Source organism: Excalfactoria chinensis, chromosome 3 (assembly GCF_039878825.1).
Source record: "Excalfactoria chinensis isolate bCotChi1 chromosome 3, bCotChi1.hap2, whole genome shotgun sequence".
NCBI classification, from domain to species: Eukaryota; Metazoa; Chordata; class Aves; order Galliformes; family Phasianidae; genus Excalfactoria; species Excalfactoria chinensis.
The window spans coordinates 22812492-22835475 of record NC_092827.1 but is presented as its reverse complement, the minus strand read 5'-3'; the positions used below and the strand labels follow the sequence as shown (position 1 = coordinate 22835475).

The window sequence follows — 22984 nt, the reverse complement described above, 5'->3', positions numbered from 1 at the left end:
CAGTAAGATGGCTCAAAGTGCCCTGAATTTCAGTAGCACCACTACATAACACATCAGTGGCAGTTACATAAACACACTGGTTATCAGTTGCGCATGTTCCCATTGTAATGACAGCTGCCTCTCACAAACCTGAAGTGAGCTGTTAATTCCATATGGGACCGTAGTATCTGTAAGCAGGACATACATTTCACTTGGAAGGGAACCTCTTTGCAGAGAGATATCAGCAGCTTCTTTGCATAGGATGGGAAAGGTAGAGGAGCATCAGCCTTCATTTCTACAGTGCAGAATGGCAGAAAGCACAATCACATCTTAAGAGTTTTCACAATATTCCAGCTTTCAGACATTTCTACAATTATATTTGTCAAGGGGTTCAGAACTCAAATTACTACGAGTCAGCTGGGCTCCAGTATTTCTGCAATGGGATCATTACTTACAAATGCTATTTTAATTTTCTGCTTAATAAGATGCAATAATCAGTAGGAAATGACTTCAGTTTAAGTCTTTCAAGCACAGACCACATTGACATTAATCCTGAAGACCTACCCTTGCAAACAAAAAGAATAAAAAAGGGAGCACTTTAAGTGCTATCCATCTCTCTTTTGTGCTATTCATCTATTCAAAGCAATAGGTTACCAGTAATATCTTTTTTTTAAAAACCTACCACCCAATCTCAAAACATCTCCAAGTCAGCAAATTCATAATTAGCATCCGAATTGAGAATCAGATGGGCAATATACAAGAGAACTCCAAACCACAAAGCAGGTGAATGTTTCCACGAACATGACAGTACTGTCTCAGCCTGCAGGAAGATCCTCAACGCCCACCCTTACTGTGTACTTCCTGCAGCCACTCCGGGGGAGGGCAGAAGTGACAAATGTGGTATGAAGATGAGAAACTGTATGGATCCTTTGACCGCATAAGGCTTATACTGAAAGCTAAATTATCTAAAACATGGCATCTTCTTGAAAAATAAGTCCACCTACTTCTAATCTGCCTCAGCCACTTACCCAAGATTAAATGTTCAGAGACAGAGGATGCTTTTAAGTTTATAAGGCACATATTCAATAATTTTTTAAGATCTTATATAATATGCAAGGCCTTAAAAGAGAAACAAGAATTTCTTAAACAAACTTAAAAATCATAAGTTTTTTACATGGCAGAAAAATATAAGCCATATCACATGAAATATAAATTATCAGAGAGAATGAGAAGCGCGCTAAATACATTTAGCAGCAACAAACCATTCAATTTAGAAAGCTGGAGGTAGTGGTTCTTTCCTGACATATGCTTCAAGCATTCATCTCTCTTGGTGAAGAGGAGGAAGCAGCATGGACATGCAAAACACTGAATATGTTGTGGAGGGAGATCTTTTTCATGTCCATCATTTTGATTTAGCTGGAAAATAAAATGATCTGATGAGAAGAAACACAGAATCAATGAAGGAATCCCATTTCTTTTCACATCTTTCCATTCCCTTCCACCTCCGTAGCACTATTTGCACTTTTAGATTCTCAGCTACCACATGTATGTTTATTCCCAAGTTATGCGCTTCAGCTTGTTAAACACGAGAGGAATGGCCAAACTTTTACATTAACTTCAATATCTGCTTCCAGGGGCAAAGCTCTTTAATGCTACTTATTTTTTTGCTTATTCTTCCCTTCTTCTGTCTCCCTGAAGAATCTTCATGATCGGTTTTTGCTTCCTTGTTATTCCCCTTTCCTTCTACACCAAAATAATTCCAACCTTTTGCCTGCTGCAAGAGGCAGTGTCTTTGACTTGTAACTGCTGCTAATGCCCACAGGCATACCACAGGCACACAACTTGGAATAAAAGGAAAAAGAGCAGGGACAAACTATGATGCAACCTGTCAGACTTGCCAGATATGATCACATATCAAGTGTTGCTGCTACCACCTTAGATAAGTCTGATTTTCACAATATTTAGTATTTCCCTTGAATTCTAACTCTGTCGCCTCTTTTTTTAATCTACTTTTTGGTTGCTCTTTATACCTCTTCTTATTTCACTTTAATTTCTTATCTTCATCTTTTTTTAGTTCTGGATACACAAACAAAGGGAAATAGCTATTGATAGCACCAACAGAGATAAAAGGACCAAGACAAAACTGCAGTTGTCTTTGATGTACACCACAGAGTACAATATAACGGTCAGAGTTAAGGGGAGTACTGTCAGGATACACCAGGCATTTGAAACGCTGAAGAGTTAAGAAAAATGTATTTGGAAGAATAACCAATGGAGAGTGGAAGGAAGAGGGTTAAAAGAGAAAATGTGCATAATTACATGTCTTGATAACCCTCTATTACGTTCAGTCAGATGAGTTACTTATCCTTATGGTCTTGCCTTAGATAAAAGATGATCACTGTACTGCTGAAAGGTTGAAAATGTTTGGCAGCATATCACACAGGCAACAGCATTATTTGGGGGTCCAAGTAATGTGACTGTTGGGTCACAAGGAGAATGATCAAACCTAGAGAGAAAGAAATAATTAACAAACTAGTTTAAAAATACATGTACATATGTTCTTATAGGAAAGAATTAGGTTTTTTGAAACTACTGGACAAAAACCTGACAAATCAACCTGAACTGCAGCATTCCTCAATCTGCCTATCATTAGCTTTATCAGCTGAAATATCTCACATGAAAGCGATCCTCTCTGCAGCTAACAAGTTATAGTGATATATTGGTAGAGGAATCACCCTGTTTTTAAGAGTAAGAGAATAAAGTCTCCATTTCCTACAAATCTGTATTTTGTTTGTTTGTTTGCTTCTGTGTTTGGTTTTTAAAACTTCCCCACATTGGTTTTGGCTGAGAGAGAGTTTATTTCCTATACAATTGCTACGTTTTGGACCCATGAGCAAAGCCTATACGTTGGTTGATAGCACAGGCATGTTTTAGTTGTTGCTAAGAAGTACTTCCACAGAATCAAGGTCTTTTTAGTTTCTCATGCTGCCCTGCCAGCAAGGAGCTGGCATAAGGGAAGGAACAGAACCAGGACAGCTAACTTCAGCTGGCCAACTGGATGCCCGCTCCACATGGCCTGCTTCAGAATAAAAGCTGAGGAAAAGAGGATGGGGAAGACATTTGGAGTTGCAGCATTTATCTTGCCAAGTAACCACTGTGATGAAGCTCCTCGTTCTTTGAAATGGCTGAACATTTTTCTGCTGATGGGAAGTAGTGAATTAATTCTTTGTTTTCCCTTGCTTACAAACACAGCTTTTGCTTTCTCTGGTAAGTTGAATTCACTGGAACCTGAGCTTTCTCCCACAGAATGAGGGTTGGAAGGGCCTTCTGTAGATCATCTCATCCAAATCCCTGCTAAACTAGCTCCCTAGAGTAGGTTACACAGGAAAGCGATCAGGAACGTTTTGGAGTATCTTCAGAGAAGACTCCAGAGCCTTTCTTGGAAGCTTGCTCCAGCACTCTGTAACCCTCAAAGTAAAGAAGTTCTTTCTCATGTTCAGATGGAACTTCCTATGTTCCAGTTTGTGCCCTTCGCTCCTTGTCCTGCCACCAGGCACCACAAAAAAGGCCTTGTCCTCATCCACTTGACTCCTGCACATTAGATACTTATAAACATTGATAAAGACGCTCTCTCAGGCTGAACAGTGCTCTAGTCAGCTCTGAAATAGATTCAATGCAGGTGTTCGGAGTTCACATATACTCTTTCACTATTATTTCTCATAATATGTCCTCACCTTTTCAGATGACCTAGGAGCAGATGTCCATTGTCAAACTTTCTGTTACAATGCATCACAGGACAAGAAATGGGATTTCTGTTGACCTGCATCTGACCTGCTCTCTGACAAACACCCCTTCTTCCACTGTTAACAGTGCCTGGTTTAAGACCTGTGTTGTGAAACAAAACATTTGACCATGGTCTCAATTATAGAGGCTTAAAAACATACAGAAAACATAAACCCCAAAGCATTTAGAAAACACTTTGATTCTTAAAAGCATGCTGGCAGTGACTGTAATGCAATTCTACAACAAGATGTCTCTTCTTTGAGTTGAAGAATCCGCTTCTTCAATCCCCAAGAAGACTTCTAACACTGACATACTTCCTCAAGGTCTTACAGAAATAACTTATATTCCTTTTATATTAAAAAAAATACAACACAAAAAACCCTAAATCTAAAAAAAAATATTTTTAACAGAACTTATACTTATGTAGGCATATTTTTTTTCTGAGCAACAGTACAATAGTAATATTTTTCTGACAACTTTGCTGGTAAAAATAGCTAACATTGCCTGAATACCTTTTGCATTTCATATATTTAATTTCCTAGGCAACAAAACACTAGTTTAGTTTTTGAGGAATACTCTAGCAAAGTTAATACTCTAAGATTTGGTTACGTCTCCAGGGCACCTGCAAGCTCAACGTCAGTACAGCTTAAGGCAGTTATCAGGTGTTCTATTCTGCAGTGCAGCACTTAGAAATAATCTTAAGAGAAATCTTACAAATAACATTAAGCGAATTAGCAGTGTCTTCAAAATGATGCCACTGATACCTCTTTTCAACATAACCAAATAAATGTTAATTTCTCCTGCCATGTATTTACTTTTAATCTTTGGTTCCTTATCACATATTTGAGATCTCATCTCTCCTATTCTTACCTGGCATTTTTAACCATTGGTCCACACATAATCTTGCAGCTTCAGTGTCACTGTGTTCCCGAATAAATTCTAGTTCCTGCAACCCGTGAGCATACTGGGAATCAACTTTCTCCTGACGGGGAAAACATAAGGCAAGGTGCTGTTCAATTTTTAAGACAAAGATTAAGTACGTAAATCAAGTAAAACTTTCAAAATTTACATGTGGCTCTCCACAGCTGCATAGCAGGTTCTTGCCTCCAATATCCCAGAATGTATTCTGTTAAAAGGTCTCCATGCCAAGCTTGGAAACTCTGCTTTCTGTTCATAAGATGGGTATTCTCTCTTCAGCACCTTCCTGCTTCTTTTCAGTCATGCTATATATATATATATTTATATGTCGTGCTACACACACACACACACACACACAGATTCTATAATCTCTGTGCACTGCACTCATTAAGCTTCTTTCTCTGTGTCAAATACCACATGTCAAAGAGTCAAAAGGGTGAAAATGGAATGAAAAAAAAACGTGTCTCACTGAAAAAATATATATATACTTACTGCTGCTATAACAAAAACACAGTGTGCTATCTGTTAGTGGCCAGGGCTGTAAAGCTACAGTCCAATCACTGTCTGAGCAAGCACAGAATTATAGGGCTTGTTATAAACGTAGTTCCTGAGAAGACATCAGATCAGACAGAACGCCTGAAAGTACACAACAGCAACATTTGTAAACGCCTAAACTTTCAAGCACTGCAGTCACAAATATGTGCATGTTGCACAGAGATCCACTGCCAGCAGTTTCTTCTGTGTGAGATGAAAACTCACGGCATATTTTGCAAAAGCAGCTTCCAGCATTCAGTGAGGCACGTGGGTGTTAGAGGACTGCCTCTTCCCAGAGCAGTGCATAAATCACAATGTTCACCCTCCATCCGTGTAATCTGGGTGGTACCATACAGAATAACAGCGGTGCAAATCATATGACTGAGGAGAGTATCTTCTGCTCGTTGGACAACTTTATCGGTATACCTTCCAGAGGTTGGTTACTGTTACCAGTAATCAAAGAGCAATCACCAGCTCCCTTGCAAAGATGGTGCTACACCTCAAGGTCTCATCTTCAAACCTTTTTCAGCGTCACTATGAATAAAGACAGCATTATCTCACAGTGAGAAATAACAAAACGGGTGGCTTTTGTTATTTCTCATTTGGACCAGGGTTCTTCTGGGAAAAGCACAGAATACCCCCCTTATGGACAGAAAGCACAGCTACCAAGCTTGGCATGGAGATCTTTTAATAAAGTACATTCTGAGATATTGGAGGGAAGAACCTGCTACACAGCTGCAGAGATCCAAAGCAACTCCCTCCTTTAATCTGTACCATGCAGGAATTTGCAGACTGATTGAATACCGTATGTGGTTTCAGTCAGCTGGGAACATCAGAAAGGACCCTTTACCTCCTTATAACCCAGGCACATACAAACTGCAGCCAGGCTGTATGCTGACTGGTCCTGCTCAAAATGCAGCTTGGTTCCATCCAATGCCATCACAGCAGCAGCTCTGCCCCTCCATCACTTAGCAACAACCAAACACTGGTGCGCTATTAACCCTATCCGGGCTGAAACCCTGGGCACCAGGATGGCTAACTCAAGTTATGGCAAGTAAGTCTATGGATTTCGATACACTGGCTAAACACAGTCCTGTGAACAGAAAAAAAGGATGCAACGCTCTCTGTTTTAATAAAGGAATCTGAGAACAGGTTTCAAGTTTGCAATAAATAAATAAATTAATTAATTTTCCTGTATATTTGTGCATCCATTTTCAGTCAACATAAATACATCACCTGCAAATTTTCAAGTAGAATGTACAGAATTATACATTTACATTAACTACATTACATATTTTATGGGGGCTGCTCCAAAAGTAATGCCTGCCATTTTATGATGTCAGAGGCTGATGTTGGTGGTATGGCAGTAAGAGGTTGAACCTTCCTGCCAGTTCTCTTCCGTCTTGTTGCTGTGTGCCAGATGGCAGCAGAGGGGCAGTCTGACAAAATGGCATCTCACATGGAAGCGAATACAGAGCAAAGTTGTGGCTCTGAATTCCTCCATGCAGAAAAAAATGGCACCTGATGGAATTCATCAACACTTGTGAACATTTATGGAGACCAAACAATGGCTGTAAGCACAGTGAGGAGGAGGGTGGTGTGTTTCAGCAGTGGCAACAATGACAGTGAGTCACCTCCACTGGTGCAGGTTTTTACAAGCACAACACGCAGGTTCATCACTGTCAAAAATGCAGAGCTAATGTTGATGACTACGTTGAAAAACAATGTTGTGTAGCTGAGAATTTACTCTATCAAACAGCATTACTGTGCTCATGGTAACTGTTGCTGCTTTCATGGAAATAAATAGGAGGCATTACTTCTGGAGCGACCTACATACATGCAACCCAAGACATTTTTCACTCAATGCGGCCCAGGCAAGCCAGAAGGTTGGACTCTCATGTTATAACCAGTGATGCATCTGTTGAGGGACAGTTATTCCATTGAAGAGGGCAGGTCTAGAGCTGGACACTGGTAATTCCTCTTGTCAACTAATGCTAGACAGCCATAGCTCCCCAGTTAAACCTAACTCACAAGCCTGAAAAAGTTTTTGGAAAGCAATTTCATAAATTGTGTTGGGTTTTTGTTTTTTAAATGATTCCATAATATTTGATAAAATTGACTCATTCTGGTTGGAAGAGATACCAAGAGGTGCTGAAGGGTGGAAAGGATCCCACAATAAAGGACATAAGCATTTTACATTGTACCGCTATCCACTGTAGGTTACCAATACTGTGATTTGAGTCAACAGCTAACACTGCTATTCTTGAAATTCTGGTTAAGCTTAACAAATAATACATAGCACAGTTCTGTTTGAAATGTCAGAGTGAGTGTGGCGTGAGTGAGACACGGCATAGCTGCGGGCAGAGTGCAGAGTCCCAACCTGTGGTTCCATTCTCCCGCAAGGGAAATGGCCAGAGATGGACAAAGCGAAAGTCATATGTATTGTCTTTACAATACGTGTTTGTTCTTGTCTTGTTGATTGTTGGCCATTGTAAAGTACATAACTGTAAGGTGCACGTGGGGTTGGGTAGGAAAAGGAAAACCCACAAAGGGTAAACCACAATTAAGGTCAGGGTATTGCTACATCTACTCTAAGATAGTACTGTGGCTTAAGTGTGATAGGACTTGATTAAATTTCATAGATTGAGTTAAGATGGTGGGCATCACAGGGAAAAGAAATCCCTAAGCACACACCCTTGGGATGTTTACTAACACGTTGGTGAGACTTTGATGGGGAACCCTGAGCCAGAAAACTCTGATTAAATACTGCAATCAGTGGTGGTTGGGGTGTGAGTTGGAGGATAGGGAAAAGTGGCCCTTGAATACAATACAATCTTACAGTTTGTGCTATTTTTGAGAAGTGAGAGCAAACGGGATGAGGTAGCATATGCAGGTATGTTCTTCACCCTCCGTAACCATCCTGAGTGGTAGAAAGAGTGTGGGATGGGGCCGCTGCAAGACCCATTCATACTAACTGTAGAGAAAGAGCGGCACGAGACAAGGGAAAATAAGGTAAAATGCTGCTGCTCGTCCTGTAGTATCAGACAGCACTGCATAAAGGCAGGCAAGGTCAGAGAGCCCACAGAAATGTTAGAACATCTCCAGGCTCCCTGGGCAACAGGGGCAATAGGTGAGGAAACCCCACTAGAAAGGGAGAGATCCCTTGAGATGCCTCCTCTTGAGGACCCTCCTTCACTCTCTGATCCTCCTGTTCTTCCAGCACCCTCAGTGCCTCCTGCCTCCCCAGTAGCCTCATAGACCCGGAGGCAACAGCAACAGCCATTAATAATAGCCCTGCTGAGGGAGGATGGAAGTACAGTGCTAGTCGAAGTCCCATTTTCTTCGTTTGACTTAGAATTCTGGAGAGAGATTTGCAAAAACTACTGGGACGACCCACTAAAGGTAGCGAAACATTTCCAATTTCTAATTAGACAACATGAACCAGATTGGAAGGATGTTCAGCTGCTGTTAGATCAGCTGACCGAAATGGAGAAACAATTGGTCTTAAAAACATCACAAACCCTAATTGAGGACAGTTTGCAAGGAACAAATGAAGACATTAAAGACCATTTCCCGTTACAAAATCCTCACTGAGACCTGAATACGAGACATGGAAGGGAGCTTTGGGAGAGATCCCAAGAATGGGTAGTGAAGGGAGTGGAAAGAGCTATCCCTAAAACAACAAAGTGGTCTAACCTACTTGAGGTAAAACAGGGTCTTAAGGAATCTCTCTCAGAATTCCTGGACAGACTGAGGAATGCAATGATGAAACATACCTCCCTGGACCTGAGGTCCGAAGAGGGTATACAGTATCATTGTTCACAGGGCAGTCCACAAGGGATATAAGAAGAAAACTGCATAAACTACAAGCAGCATCTAGTTGGAACTTGCAAAGTTTGCTAGAGGAGGCTTGGAGAGCATTTAGCAATCGGGAGGAGGTAGATAAGAGAAAGGCAGCTTTGCAAGAAACAAAAAAGGGTAGGATGAACAAAGTGAGGAAGCCCCTGGAGAAGGACCAGTGTGCCCTCTGCAGGAAAAAGGGGCACTGGAAAAATGAATGCTCGCTGAGAAAGAAGAAAGAAAAAGGAGGGGCATGGAATAAGATCCAAGCCCCGAGGAAAAGGACTGATGGGAATCAGGATAATCTACCCTAGCAGATTCACTGGTAAAGATAAAGCTAGGGAATAAACAGCTGAGCGTGGAATTTCTAATAGATATTGGTGCAGCCTGCTCAGTTCTACACGAAGAATTAACCCTATTAAGCAGATAATTTATGACCGTAAAAGGGGCCACTGGTCAACCCGAAAAGGCTTACTTCCTCAAATCCATGAAATATAAATTGGGAAAAGAAGTAGGGATGCATTGGATCTTATACCTACCCAACTCACATCACCTCCTAGGGTGGGACCTGTTAGAACAATTTGGGGCAGAAATAAAATTCAAGTCAGGAAAGATGCAGTTTAAAGTGAAGGACGAGTCTTTTATCAAAGTACTTAATCTGGCATTGATAAAAACCCCAGGGAATATGGGGAAGTCTGAGGAAATTAGTAATCAGGTCTACCCAGGGGTATCGGCAACAGAAATCCTAGGGTGTGCGAAAAACGCTCCCCTCCCACCCCCCCACATTGTAATTAAGGTAAAGCAAGGAGCCCAACCCCCGCAAATTAAACAATATCCCCTAAGGACAGAAGATAGAGAAGGAGTACGGCCATTAATTGATAAATTCATGACACAGGTTACTAGTAGATTACTAGTAGAGTGTGAACCTAAATATAATACCCCAGTACTCCTGATTAAGAAACTGAATGGGAGCTACTGTATAGTACAGGATTTGAGGGCAATTAATAAAATAGTAGAGGATCTGTATCCTCTGGTAGCAAACCCATATACACTGCTTACAAAGTTTCCTAGTGAATTAGCTTGGTTTATCATACTGGACTTAAAGGAGGCATTCTTCTGCCTGCCTCTGAACCCTGAAAGTCAATTATTATTATTGAAAACCCCAAATCGGGTAGGAAAACACAACTGACATGGACAGTGCTTCCCCAGAGATTTAAAAACAGCCTGACTATCCGGGAAACAGATAGCCAAGGATCTGCAGCAATGGGAATGCCCCTCGGGGAAAGAAGTTTTGTTACAGTATGCAGATGATCTGTTGATAGCTACAGAGACAGTGGGATCACACGTAACATGTACTATAATTCTGCTGAATTTTCTGGGGCTCAAATGGGTATCAAGCCTCCCCACAGAAGGCCCAAGTGGCCTAACAACAGGTAGTCTATTTAGGCTATGAAATCACAGCCAGACTGGGGATGCAGCAAAGAAGGAAGCCATCTGTCAGATCCCTGAGCCTCGGACTGCAAAGGAGCTGCACACTTTCCTGGGGATGACAGGCTGGATCCATAGCTACTAGGACTATTGGTAAAACTGCTCTTTGTACTTTTAAAAACGAACCCCAACACTCTCACATGGGATGGGGAGAGCATGAGAGCCTTTAAATGGTTAAAGAATGAGCTCACATAGGCTCCTGCCTTAGGGTTGCCGGATACAACAAAACCATTCCGGCTGTTCTCATATGAAAAACAGGGAATAGCTTTAGGAGTTCTGGCTCAGAACTTGGGGCCCTATGGAAGGGCAGTAGCTTACTTCTCCAAACAACTGGACAAAGTAAGCAAAGGGTGGACGAGCTGCCTGAGAGCAGTAGCTGCGCTGGTGTTAAACATTCAGGAAGCATGCAAATTCACTTTAGGCCAGAAAATCACAGCACTAACATCTCATACTGTTTCAACCATGCTAGAGGTGAAGGGCGTGCACTGGCTCTCACCAGTATCAAGCCATCCTAGTCGAAAAGGAGGATGTGGTAATAATAGTAACTAGCATCAACCCAGCATCCTTCCTCAGTGGAACCCTGAGAGAACCAGTATTGCATGATTGTCTGGAGACCATCAAAGCCAAGTATATTCCAGTTGATCAGACCTGGAGGAGGAACAACTAGAGGAGGCTGGGAATTCCTGATATACTGACAGTAGCAGCTTTGTGCTGCAGGGTGTACGCAAAGCTGGCCCTGCCGTGACAACTGCAGACAAGGTAACAGAGTCAAAAGCTCTAACACCAAATAGCTCTAACTTGAGCATTAGAGCTGGTGGAGGGAAAAAGGATCAACATATGGACTGATTCAAAATATGCCATTAGTGTGGTACATGCCCACTTCCAAGATGGATGGAACATGGGAAATGTAAATTTGGCATAGAAAATAAGCCACAGAAGGGTCCTAAATTTGATCTGCTAGTCACAGACTCTACTAGGTCAATCTTTGTAGATAGAAAGACTGATAGTAAAGGTGGGGTGGGAGTGGGATGGCAAAACTAACGGGCATAGGGTGCAGTTGGGAATATAGGAACTCTTGAGATAGTATCAGGGATCAGTGAAGTTGGAAAACGGATGCAAGGTGAGGGATGTGACCCTAGAACAGACGGGGCAACACAGTTGGTCTCAGATGAGAACATACTCAGAATCATAGGAATGGGAACATCATTTACCCACCAAGAAAAAATACCCAAGCCACGTAAACTACTGCATGGGTACAGGTGGTTATGTGGGGATGGGCAGGCATAAAAGACATTACCTTTAAACTGGACAGGGACGTGCACTGCGGGATATCTGGTATCTCAGACCACAGTGCATGAAGAAACCCCACAGGGACTTTTGAGAACCCCCTGGATTTGGACTAGGTGCACGAACAACCCCCTAGCTAAGTATAATACACAATTCCACAGCTTTCTGAGAGCCCTTATCCCAGCTCTATGAGTAGCTCAGCTGGAAATGGCAATTGTGAATATCTCTGCGACCTTAGAAATAGTGAAAAATACCAAAACAGATGCATTATGAGCAATCCAAGAGGAGGTACCCCCTTATCCAAAGTGGTGCTTCAAAATAGGATGGCACTGGATCTATTAACAGCTAAAGAACGAGGGGTATGTGCAATAATAAATCAGAGTTGCTGTGCATATCTAAACAAGGACCTGAGGATTGAAACAGACTTGAGGAAAATTTGGGAACAGAAGAAGGTATTGCATAAGGCAAGTCAGGATAACACAGATTGGGAAGGAGATTTATGGGATGCACTCACTAGCTGGCTACCAAATCTGGGATGGCAGCAAGGTGTTCAGATATTCACAGGGTAAGATGACACCAATGTGCAGGGGTGACCCCAGCCCAAGATTAAAAGCTTACACCAGAAGAAAACAGGAGCTCTTGCAATGGAGAGGAACCTTCATCTTAAAACACCGGCAGAGAGAGAAGGGGGGAGAGAACAGTTTGCCAATGGGGTTGCAGGGAATGTAATGAATATGTACCCAAACTCAGGGGGAAACTATTGATCATGTATTCGTTCAGCCTATATCTGCAGCATGCTTTTTCCTTATGGTGCACAAGTTTGGAGTGTTAACCCCTTGCGCTAGGACTGCGTGCACATCTCCTTATTAAATCATATCTGCTTTATATCCTAACAAGCTGAGTTTGATTCCACACGTCAGTGTCCAGCCCACCCTTGTGCTCAAACTGAAAGTCAGCTATGGGGTCAGGCTAGGCTGCTTAGGGCTTTTTCCACCCAAGTCTTGCTTGAATACCAACAAGCACAGAGACTGCCTAAGCCGTCTATTCTACTGGAATGTGTTGCTCATTATCCACACACTCAAATTTTTTTCTCCACCACATCCCAGACAGAACTTTTCCTTTTTCAATATATGACCGCTGTCTTATGCCCCTCTGTCAAACACTTAAGCAAAAAGCCTGGCTTTGGGTCCTTGAGAATCTGGCTGTAGGTTCCAGGTGCTGCTGCTAAGTTCCACTAAAGCTGCCCGTTTCAATCTAAACAAACCTGTTACCCTCAGTTTCCTGTCATAAGGAAGTGTTTTAACTTCTGATCATTCTGATGGTCATTTAAACTTGCTCCATTTTGTCAATGTTTTTGTGTTGGTAGAAGAAGTGCCAAAGGGAATATCAAACCTTTCACTTTATTTACAGGCTGTGCTTCTGATAGCACTGTGCATAATTCTGTCTTAACTCTTTGCTACCAAAGCACATTGTTGGTTGACTTTGAGCCTCCTGTTCACAAAGACACCTCAGGTATCTCTCAGCAAGCTGCTCCCCCAGGCACTCAGTCCCCAGCCTGTGTCAACAAGGGTGTTAGTCTGCCCCAAGTGCAGGACTTTAGCACTATTCCCTGTGGAATTTCACAAGGTTCTTGTCAGTCCATTCCTTCCAGTTGTCAGAGAGCAGCCCTGCTCTTAAGCTCACTTGTAACGCAAACAAAAAAATCCATTTCTTTCAAATGACTGCACTATACAATTAACAGAATCTGGCTTTGCAGTTATGCCTTTAACGTACAAATTGTTATCCCATTACAACATAATACTCAATACAGACATTAAATGGGGCAAATAGCATTCTAAAAATCTCAGATGAGCAGGTACTTCCCTGGATGTACTGCATGGGTGTGACAACCGGTACTCTTACATCATCTAACCAGAATAATTGATGCTAAGGTCCCTCTGCTAAGTACACAAACAAGTAAACTAGTTTTTGCCCTTTGCATGAAGCTATTATTTTTTCCGTCAAAGAAACCGCAGTGACACTAGCAAAGAGATCAGTTAAAGGTCACTGAAGAGAAGTCCATATTGTATTTCATACAATACCCCAGAAGCAAAGAACTCTAATTGCTCGCTTCAGGTCTGGCTCACCAATGTTTCCATTTACTTTTCACAAACACTCACATGACTAGGAGGCCTGTATTACACACTTCAACTGAAACAAAATACAAACAATACCTTAAAGGCTTTGTTTTTCTCTTCCTTTTGCTGTTTCTCTACTTCAACGTGGCGTGCCAGGCGATCCAGAGTTGATGCAACTCTTTCTTTCTGGTAGTCAATGTAATCTTTACGCTTAGTATTTCTCTACAATTGTGAAGTTAAAGAATTTATTTGGTTATTGTTAAGCTAGTAAGAGTACAGTAAAAAGCAATGCCCGTGATGACATAATTCAGTACAGAAACTTTAATCTTAGGTTCCACAATGTTTCATAAGGGAGTGGGCCTGTACACACATAGAAGATCTGACTTTCCTTAAGACTCAGGTTTACCATGCAAATCTTCTACTGCAACACTGCATATCATATGCCAAGAGATGACTGGCTGCCCTCAGTTCACTCTCAGGCACTGTCCTTCTCAAGGGTCCACAGAGTAGGACAGTTGGGGGACACATAAGCAGACAAGCCTGCTTCTGAGTGAAGTTCTTGGAGAATTAATGTAAAACAAAACTAAGTTAAATGCAGAGCATTTCACATAACAGATGGTTTACAGTTAACTCAGAGCAAAATCCTATGGCCTATACACTGCTCCTTCAAGAAGGAAAAGGTCTCAGAGTAGACAGATACATCTACAGGCTAGAGACTGGGATTTGACTTATTTAATTTCTGAGGTGACTGCAGAAGTGATGTTTTCCTCCCCTTTTCTTTGTGACACTTGTTAAAAGCACTGAAATACAAATCAAAGCTCTAAGGTCACTTTAAGAAGGCAAGAATTATGTCTAGAAAAAATGAAGTGTTGGCATATTCACCCTACACTTAATGTTGGGTTAACAGAACAGCTAGCATTAAGAAGTCTTCCATTTCTCATCACTGGTTAAAAAATGCCTCTAAGAAGTTTTCCATGGGAAATGAAATATGAGACTGCAATTACTATTATCTTTTTCCCAACTGAAAAGTCCCGAGATAAATCACAGCATACTCACATGAGCATAAGAACTGCTGTTAGGTTCCTCATCATCACTACTGACAAGATCAATGCATTCAAGTACAGGTCTTAAGGGCTCTTCCTGAAAAAGTGTTAGAAACACACACATAAAAAATATTAAATGGCATTCCTTGAAGGTAAAATGACCTGTCTCGATGACCTGCTGGTCTGGACAACATCAATGCCTGATGATTTACGAGCCTTCAAATCCCTTCATTTTTACACTCCGCCTGGTGCTTCCACAAGTCTATATTCCCAGTCACTCTCAATTCAGACCAATCTTAACATTTCAACTAGCAGCTACAGGATAGATAGCAGCATGTTGGCCCCTACGTGAAAAAGTAAATGGAAATCATACTTTCATGCTTAAACTAAAAGAGATTCTGAGGTGAGAAAAAAATAAAAGCAGTGACCCAAATGAAACAAATAGGTACGTTTTAAAAAGAAGACAGAAGATAATGTCTAAAGCTCCACATGCATCCATTGTGACAAGTGATTAACTTTTAAAGGCCAAAAAAAAGAAGCAAAAAGCCCTATGTCTGATGTCACGCAGTAAGCTGTACCGTGCTACAGCGTTATCATGTGTCAACTACATCATCAATATAACAAATATACAATCAGTAAGTATGCTTACATACACCAAACAGAAATACTCCTAGTTACTCTAACTTGCATCCATGGTCACTTATTCATCCTCCCATAGGCCTTGTTTTTGTGACAAATACACACAAAAGAGAAGCAAAGTTGAGTCAAAATCTCCCTGTGCTGAAAAAAGCCTCCCATTCAAATTTGACAACACAGCCTTCTAGATTCTCAAAGATACTACCTAACCTCAAAGTCAACAAACAAAACCAAGCACAAGTCTAAGCTTTTGCTGTGCAGTTGTGCTTTTCTTTTAAGCCTGCATGTGCAGTGTCATCTATGTCACGTGACAGTGTCTGACTGAACTGCAGTATTACTCATTTGACTGGGAATACTGCTGGCAGGTGCCACAGAACTGCTATATGCTCCAGAGGTATTCCTTATTTAAGTTTTCCAGGCAGAAAGAGGACCTGTGACAGCCAGCAACTTACTGACATCCTGAAGAGGTACAGTACTGTATCCACCACCTCTGTCATATACTTGGCAGTGTCCTGAACATCTTAAAAATGGACCAAGTAGGGCAGGCTATGAAGATTTACTGGCTCATGAGAAGCAGCAGAGAGGACTGCAGAAGCATGCAATTCTCTCTGCAGTGTTTACTGCACTTCATTCTTTCCATTCTTCCACCTTTCAAGGCCATAAAGCTGTTCAGCTTGCCAGCATAAACAGTCTTCACTCTATCACAAGGAAGAATGAGGGATGAGACCTTGAACAGATGATAACATTTATATGAATTAAGCTACATTACCCCCAAAACTTTACTTTTTACAACTAATAAAAACAGAATTTGACTTCCTAAATCCAAGAAATCCATGACAGTTTTGCTTTGGGAGAAAATGCAAGCCTCTATGAGTCTATTATAAACCAAATACTCCTAAGAAACAACAGGTGCTAGCACATTACAGTCCAGAGGCACACTCAGACCATACTGACCATCTAATCAGTAAGAATCAGACGTGAATATTTCAAAACAGCCAACAGCTGTAGCTTCTGCAAAAGCAAATGTTTTCCCATTTCTGTGTATTTGATCCCCTTGGTTCAGTTCAGCAATGAACTAATCAGAGTTCATTCAGGAAACTGATAACTGATAAGCAGATTTCTACTTAGTATACTTGCTTTCAAGGCTAGTGAACAGAACAGTAAATTCCTTTAACCGTAAGTAATATTTACTTGTTTAGTGTTGTTTGTATACATGAAATATCCTTTTTTCCTTCTATATTTTCTACCTTTTACTAAATATTTCTGTGCTTGCTGGTTTGCATTCCAACTTGAACACAGATGCAATATGGCAAATTATTAATGTGACTTCACAACAATATGCACCCTTATTTTCCACCAAAAAAGAAGGGGAAAACCACCTGCCCATATATATTCTCAAATAACAATGCGTCACAAATGCGGCAATTGGGTTCATTTGTGTTTTATTGGTTGGTCGCTTATCTTCTGCATTAAGATGGAAAACAAGCACTTAAAGGTGAAAAGAATCATAGAATCATTGAATTAGTCAGGTTGGAAAAGATCTTACACATCATCAGGTCCAACTGCAACCTAACCATACTACCCTAACAACCCTCTGCTAAATCATGTCCCTGAGCACCACATCCAAATGGTTTTTAATCACATCCAGGGATGGTGACTCAACCACCTCCCTGGGGAGCCTATTGCAGTGCTTGACAACCCTTTCTGTAAAGAAGCTTCTCCTGATAGCCAATCCAAACTTACCCGGGCACAACTTGAGGCCATTTCCCCTCATTCTGTCACCAGTGAGAAAAGACCAACTGAGCTCTCACTGTAAGCACCTTCCGGATACTGGAAGAGAGCAATAAGGTCTCCCCTCAGCCTCCTTTTCCCCAGACTAAACAGCCCCAGTTCCTTCAGTCTCTCCTCACAGGGCATATTCTCCAAGCCCTTCACAAGCCCTGTTGCCCTTCTTTGGATCTGCTCCAGCACTTCTATGTCCTTTCTGCACTGAGGTGCCCAAAAGTGAACACAGTACTCAAGGTGAGGCCTCACCAATGCCAAGTACAGGGGCAGGATGACTTCCCTAGTCCTGCTCACCACTCCATTCCTGATACAAGCCAGGATGCCACAGGCCTTCTTGGCCACCTGGGCACACAGCTGGCTCATATTCAGCCAACTATTCATCAGCATACCAAAGTCCTTTTCCATTAAGCAGCTTTGCAGCCACACCTCCCCAAGCCTGTAGGATTGCCTGGGGTTGTTGTGACTAAAATGCAGACCCAACACTTGGCCCTACTGAAACTCATACAGTTAACCTGGGCCCATCAATCAGGTCCCTCTGTAGTGCCCTTCTCCCCTCAGGCAGATCAACACTCCCTTCCAACTTGGTGTCATACAGAGCTACAATCTTGGGTCAGATCAGCAGCTCATCTGGACCACAGATTCTCACCAGATAACAGATGCTTTTCTACAGACTCAGATAATTAGTGCAGACAGTGGGTCTCCTGTTTTTTTCAGACAACATCGTTAGCTATCACTGTCTCTGCAATGCAAGGTAGCAGGTTTGAACAGTAAATCCACAAATTAATGAAGAAGCAGTGGATTGGTAAACGGAGCTGTGGCCAAGCAGTCAGCCAAGCGTTCTCCATCCTAACTGAAGTCTAAGAAAATAGGACGACAATCTTCATCAGAAAGACCACCAAGAGATACGCATGTGTAAAAGAGCTGAGACTTGGGGCAGGAGGAGAACATCACTCATTGTCATGGACTCATCGTAATAACCCAGCCTTTTCTTGGGCATCTAATGCATATGTAGCAGCTTGCTCTTTAAGTATGCACCTTTTCTGCCCTCCAGTATGAAGGCTAGGTGGGAATATGCCCCCTGCATCCAGATTGTGCACAGTGCTGATTAAACATACCTGCCTTATAACTACTCTGTGGTTACAGAGTTTGATTTCCACATGTCACATCCTAGTTGAGCACCATGATGCAGAAGAACTCTGTTCCTCTACAGTGCCAGTGACTTGAGCATAAACTGATCCCTACTGCTGCCAAGAAGCAGACAATACCAGAAGGAAAATCAGGTCAAAACCTCTCATTTCAGTGGCCCAGAATTGAAACCACTCTCAAGGAGGGAAATCAAGTCTAGAACTCTTCTTCCCTCAAATGTTCACAGATGCCTTCCAAGAACTTCATGCAAGCAATAGCTTCAGATGGACTTTGTATATTTTTTTAGCTTGTTTGGGGAAGTAGTACCAGATGAAACAAATTCCTTTTTTTAATGGACACAGAGCATTTACTACTAGAAAACATTCTCAATTCATACTCTGGTACCACATGAAGGGAAAGGTCTGAACTGCATGAATTTAGCTCTTGCTCTGTTGGCTTACCCCAGTAGATGGCAATCTCCAAATGGAAAGTTAAGAGAATTGTTTCTTTTTTTTCTAACTGGTTTAAGCAGTAAAGCAGAGTGCCAAAGACAGTGCCAACCTGAGGACTCAATCACTATAAAAGAGTTAAGAAGCTGAGACGCGGTCAACTCCATCCAACTCCCTTTTACCTTCCCATGAGATGTTCTGCTATTCAAGAGCCTGAGATTATAGAAGAAAAAATATGGACAAGCACTCAAGAGCTAGAAACTGTAGCACCTCTAGCTGACCATACTGGCTAGTTCTAGCTATTTGTCACCCAAAAAGCTATCCACATTTGGCACCCAGTCTTCACATCTTATAAACAGGTCTTTCACACTCTGTATTCATCAGTGACTACAGCAGCCTACTTGTCCCACGATACCAGCCCTGTACAAATAAGCCTAAGAAGTCTTCTTGCCATACAGGTCAGCCTCTCCGGAATCCGTTAACAGTGTGTCCACAAAGGGTACAAGCTGTCCACATGCAAACACAAGAAGGGGGGGAAAAAAAAAAAAGGAAGAACTGTTGATTTTTGTCTGTCTTTCTTTCTTTTAGTTGGTGCTCTTGGTTCTCCACCAGCCCTTCTACATGCATGAAGGCATATTAGCTTAGTCATTCTCTGCCCACTGTTTTATGCAAGCAAAGCTCATGCAGCTGTGCTATGCGTGAACACTTGACTATTTATAAAAAGGACTTTCAGCTCACTGATCAATTCTCACCCAAATCAGCCAAAAGACACAGAAGACTCAAAGAGAATCAATTACTTAAAAGATTCAGGAAAATTACAGGTGTCCCTCATGCCTGAGCACCTTAACACCCATGCAGAAAGGAAGCCTGTACACTGAATTTAGACTTTATCTAATACTAGGTAACACAGGTAAAAAAAATCTATTGCCACTTCTTTTAAGTATTAAAGCCAAACCCATAGGAAGATAATCCCATAGGATTATTGATATTGGCAGCAATTAACAATTTCTTTCCCGTTGGCATGGCCACTATTCTGGAGAAACCAACCTTCTGTTCTTGCATATATGCCTGTCACCCATTGACGGTGGATGGAGGCCAGAACATTGGCAGCATGAAAAACATCCAACATCCTTGGCTATTTAATAGGTGCAAGTATCTTAAGGTTATGCTGATGCAAGCCAGGTGCTGTACTGTAGCTACACAGTGCTCCACAATTTGAGAAGACTGCTGTTTCCTAACTCTTCTTGTAGTTCTGCTTTTGTGAACCCCACCTGGAGTCCTGCATCCAGTTCTGGAGTCCCCAACACAAGAAGGACATGGAGTTGTTGGAGCAAGTCCAGAGGGCCACAGAGATGATCAGAGGGCTGGAGCACCTCCCCTACAAGGAAAGACTGAGGGAGCTGGGACTCCTCAACCCCAAAAAGGCCCTAAGGAGATATATTATAGCAGCCTTTCAGTACAGACAGGGATCTACAGGAAAGCTGGGGAGGGATTTTTTATAAGGGTAGGTACCAACAGGAAAAGAGGAAATGACTTTAAACTGGGTAGATTTCAACTAGATATTAGGAAGAAATTCTTTACTGTGAGGGTGGTGAGACACTGGAACAGGTTGTCCAGAGAGGTTGTGGATGTCTCCTCCCTGGAAGCATTCAAGGCCAGGCTGGATGAGGCTTTGAGCAACCTGATCTAAATGCAGGTGTCCCTATCTACAGCAGTATCTTCTCATACATCCCATTGACCACTCTGCATCCCCACTCATGCTAGGTGCCGCCCCATGGAACCAAGTGACATCACCTGCTGTTTTTACAACGTAATGCCCAAAAGCTCCTTTAGCATAAACTTGTCACCTGCCACAAAGATTTTCAAATGAAACCATCTTTGATTCCAACACCAAAACCTCAAAGATTTCCAAATGAAACAAGCTTTAAATCTGAAAACTAAAGTGTTCTTCTGAGGTAAAACCGAGGCCACCAACATGATATTCAGAGACCTGCTCCCATTTGGTCACGTTACTGAGCACACACTTACTACAGCAGGCAGCACATTTCCACATTCCAGATGTACTTACTCCAACAAACTCTATCTCGTCTTCGCTTTCAGAAGTCGGCGATTTACTCTCAGAAATGCTGGTAGAGCTGCAAGACTCCATTACCTACAGAGAAACAAACCAAAACACGCCTCATCATTTTATGAAGTTTGCTTTAATTTCACGTTTTCTATTCCTTCTCAACTTTCAGTTTGCAGCCTGCTTTCACCCACCAGGCCTCTCCATACCACACAGCGACGATCTCCAGCCCTACCAGAACTACAAGAGGACAATTCTGACCTGGAGCGCCTCACTCCACCCGCAGAGCAGCACGCAAACCGCGGCCTAACCCACCAGGCCCCACCGCACTCCTGCCCGCAGCAGCCACACGCACATCCCTCCCCGTGCGCCCAGCTACGGTCCGCACAGCGCTACTGCGCGCTGCCCCGCACCCCTCACGTCACCCCCGCACCCGCTCGCCCCACTCACCCCACGGCCACCCGCCACTCCTTCCCGCCGCTTCCTCTTCCCCCCGGGGCTGCTGCGACGGGAGAGAGGGGGCGGGAGCGCGGCTTGCCGGGACTTGTAGTTGCCGCCTGCTTCTCCCCGCTCCCCCTCCCCACAGCAGGTGCTACCGCCGCGGCTCCTCCCTTCCCGGCGCTCTTCCCTCCACAAGCTCCATATCCCGCGCTCTCCTCCCTCAGCTCGCCTGAGTGCAGTTCCTGTACGGAGCGGCTAAACGCACACGGCGCTTCCGGAGGGGGACGAGCACAACGAATGGCCGCTCGGGCGGGAGGCGGCGCGGCAGGACCATGAGCGCCGCGCTGTGGTGGCGGCGCGGCCGCTGCCGGCCCCGCGTTAGGCGGCTCGGCCCGCCGTTGGGCCGGGATGCCTGTTCCTGTCGCCCCGCGCTCCGCCGGGAGGCTCGCGGCGTGTCGTTGTGCAGCCGCCACTGTCCCCGTTAGGAACGGTTCCCTGCAGGGCTTGGAAGATGCCTCCCTGCTGAGGGCGTAAAGCGCTCGCATCGCAGGGCTCTGGGACTCCCTCCTCCAGTCCCGGAGGTGCCGTGGCTCCGTCCAGTCATGGCAAGAGGGTGGAAGCGGTGTTAACCTGCAGACCTCATCTATGGTAGCTTCCTGAAGTGCCAGTGTGCTCAGAGCTCCGTGCGCTTGTCCAGAAGGCATCCCTGGTGAAAACCTACAAACTTGACCTCTTGGGGCATGTGGAAAGGCTCACAAACGAAGCATGGCTCTGCTGCTCTGTAACACCTATAATTTAACAATGATATCCCCAGATAAATGCAGCTAAAACTAATCTGTGTGCTTTTCAACCTGCTTTCTGCCTTTTAGGTATGCAACTGTATCTGTTCTTGCACTCCTCCTTTGCCCCATAGTTATTTTGAGCTACCCAGAGTAAAAGTTGGCATGAATCACCTTTGTTCAATGCACTGCCTTGGAGTCAACTGACATGAGCAATGTCACCTTGCGTGTCTACACAGAAGAGTTGACTGCACGCAGCACTCTTCCAGTACTTGTTATATTCTATATACAGAAGAGAGAAAGAATTTAGGGTAGTACGTTAATGCTCAATGTTCTGGGAGCTTTGTGAAGAAATAATACATCGCATGGTACTTAATGTCAGCATTAATGTAGTGCACATTTAAGAAGTTACTACACCGTTAAAGCTTCATTTCATGTGTCACTGGAAGCACAGCTTTACCACAGGAGATGAGCATACCTTTCCTAGTGAGCAACAGGGATCAGGTTCGCGATAGCCTGAGGAACCTGAACATCTTTAAGTTTACGGGTCCCAGTGAGATGCATCCCAAAGTTCTGAGGGGATTGGCTGGTATAGTTGCCAAGCTGCTCTCAATATTTGAAAAGCTGTGGCGGTCAGGTGAAGTCCTGATGACTGGAAAAAAGGCAAAATTGAATGAATGTCAGGGAGATGATGCTGCCTCTCTGCTCTGCACTG

The 22984-nt window shown here is 43.1% G+C and overlaps 1 protein-coding gene and 1 pseudogene across 2 annotated transcripts in view; one reads left to right on the top strand and one right to left on the bottom strand.

The window, feature by feature from the left end:
- The window catches only part of ZNF451 (zinc finger protein 451), a 36633-nt gene extending 14809 nt beyond the window's left edge, over positions 1-21824 (bottom strand). For both annotated transcript variants that reach the window (XM_072332846.1, XM_072332845.1), the window contains exons 1-9: positions 21500-21824; positions 21053-21136; positions 15003-15086; positions 14043-14168; positions 4633-4744; positions 3714-3864; positions 2359-2485; positions 1242-1395; positions 130-274 (exon numbers count right to left, since the gene is read on the bottom strand). In XM_072332846.1, the coding sequence (XP_072188947.1) occupies positions 130-274; positions 1242-1395; positions 2359-2485; positions 3714-3864; positions 4633-4744; positions 14043-14168; positions 15003-15086; positions 21053-21133 (980 nt within the window). In that variant the 5' untranslated portion in view covers positions 21134-21136; positions 21500-21824. The remainder of the gene's footprint in view (positions 1-129; positions 275-1241; positions 1396-2358; positions 2486-3713; positions 3865-4632; positions 4745-14042; positions 14169-15002; positions 15087-21052; positions 21137-21499) is intronic.
- On the top strand, positions 11434-13159 carry LOC140249600 (syncytin-2-like; annotated as a pseudogene).
- Positions 21825-22984: the final 1160 nt, after the last annotated feature.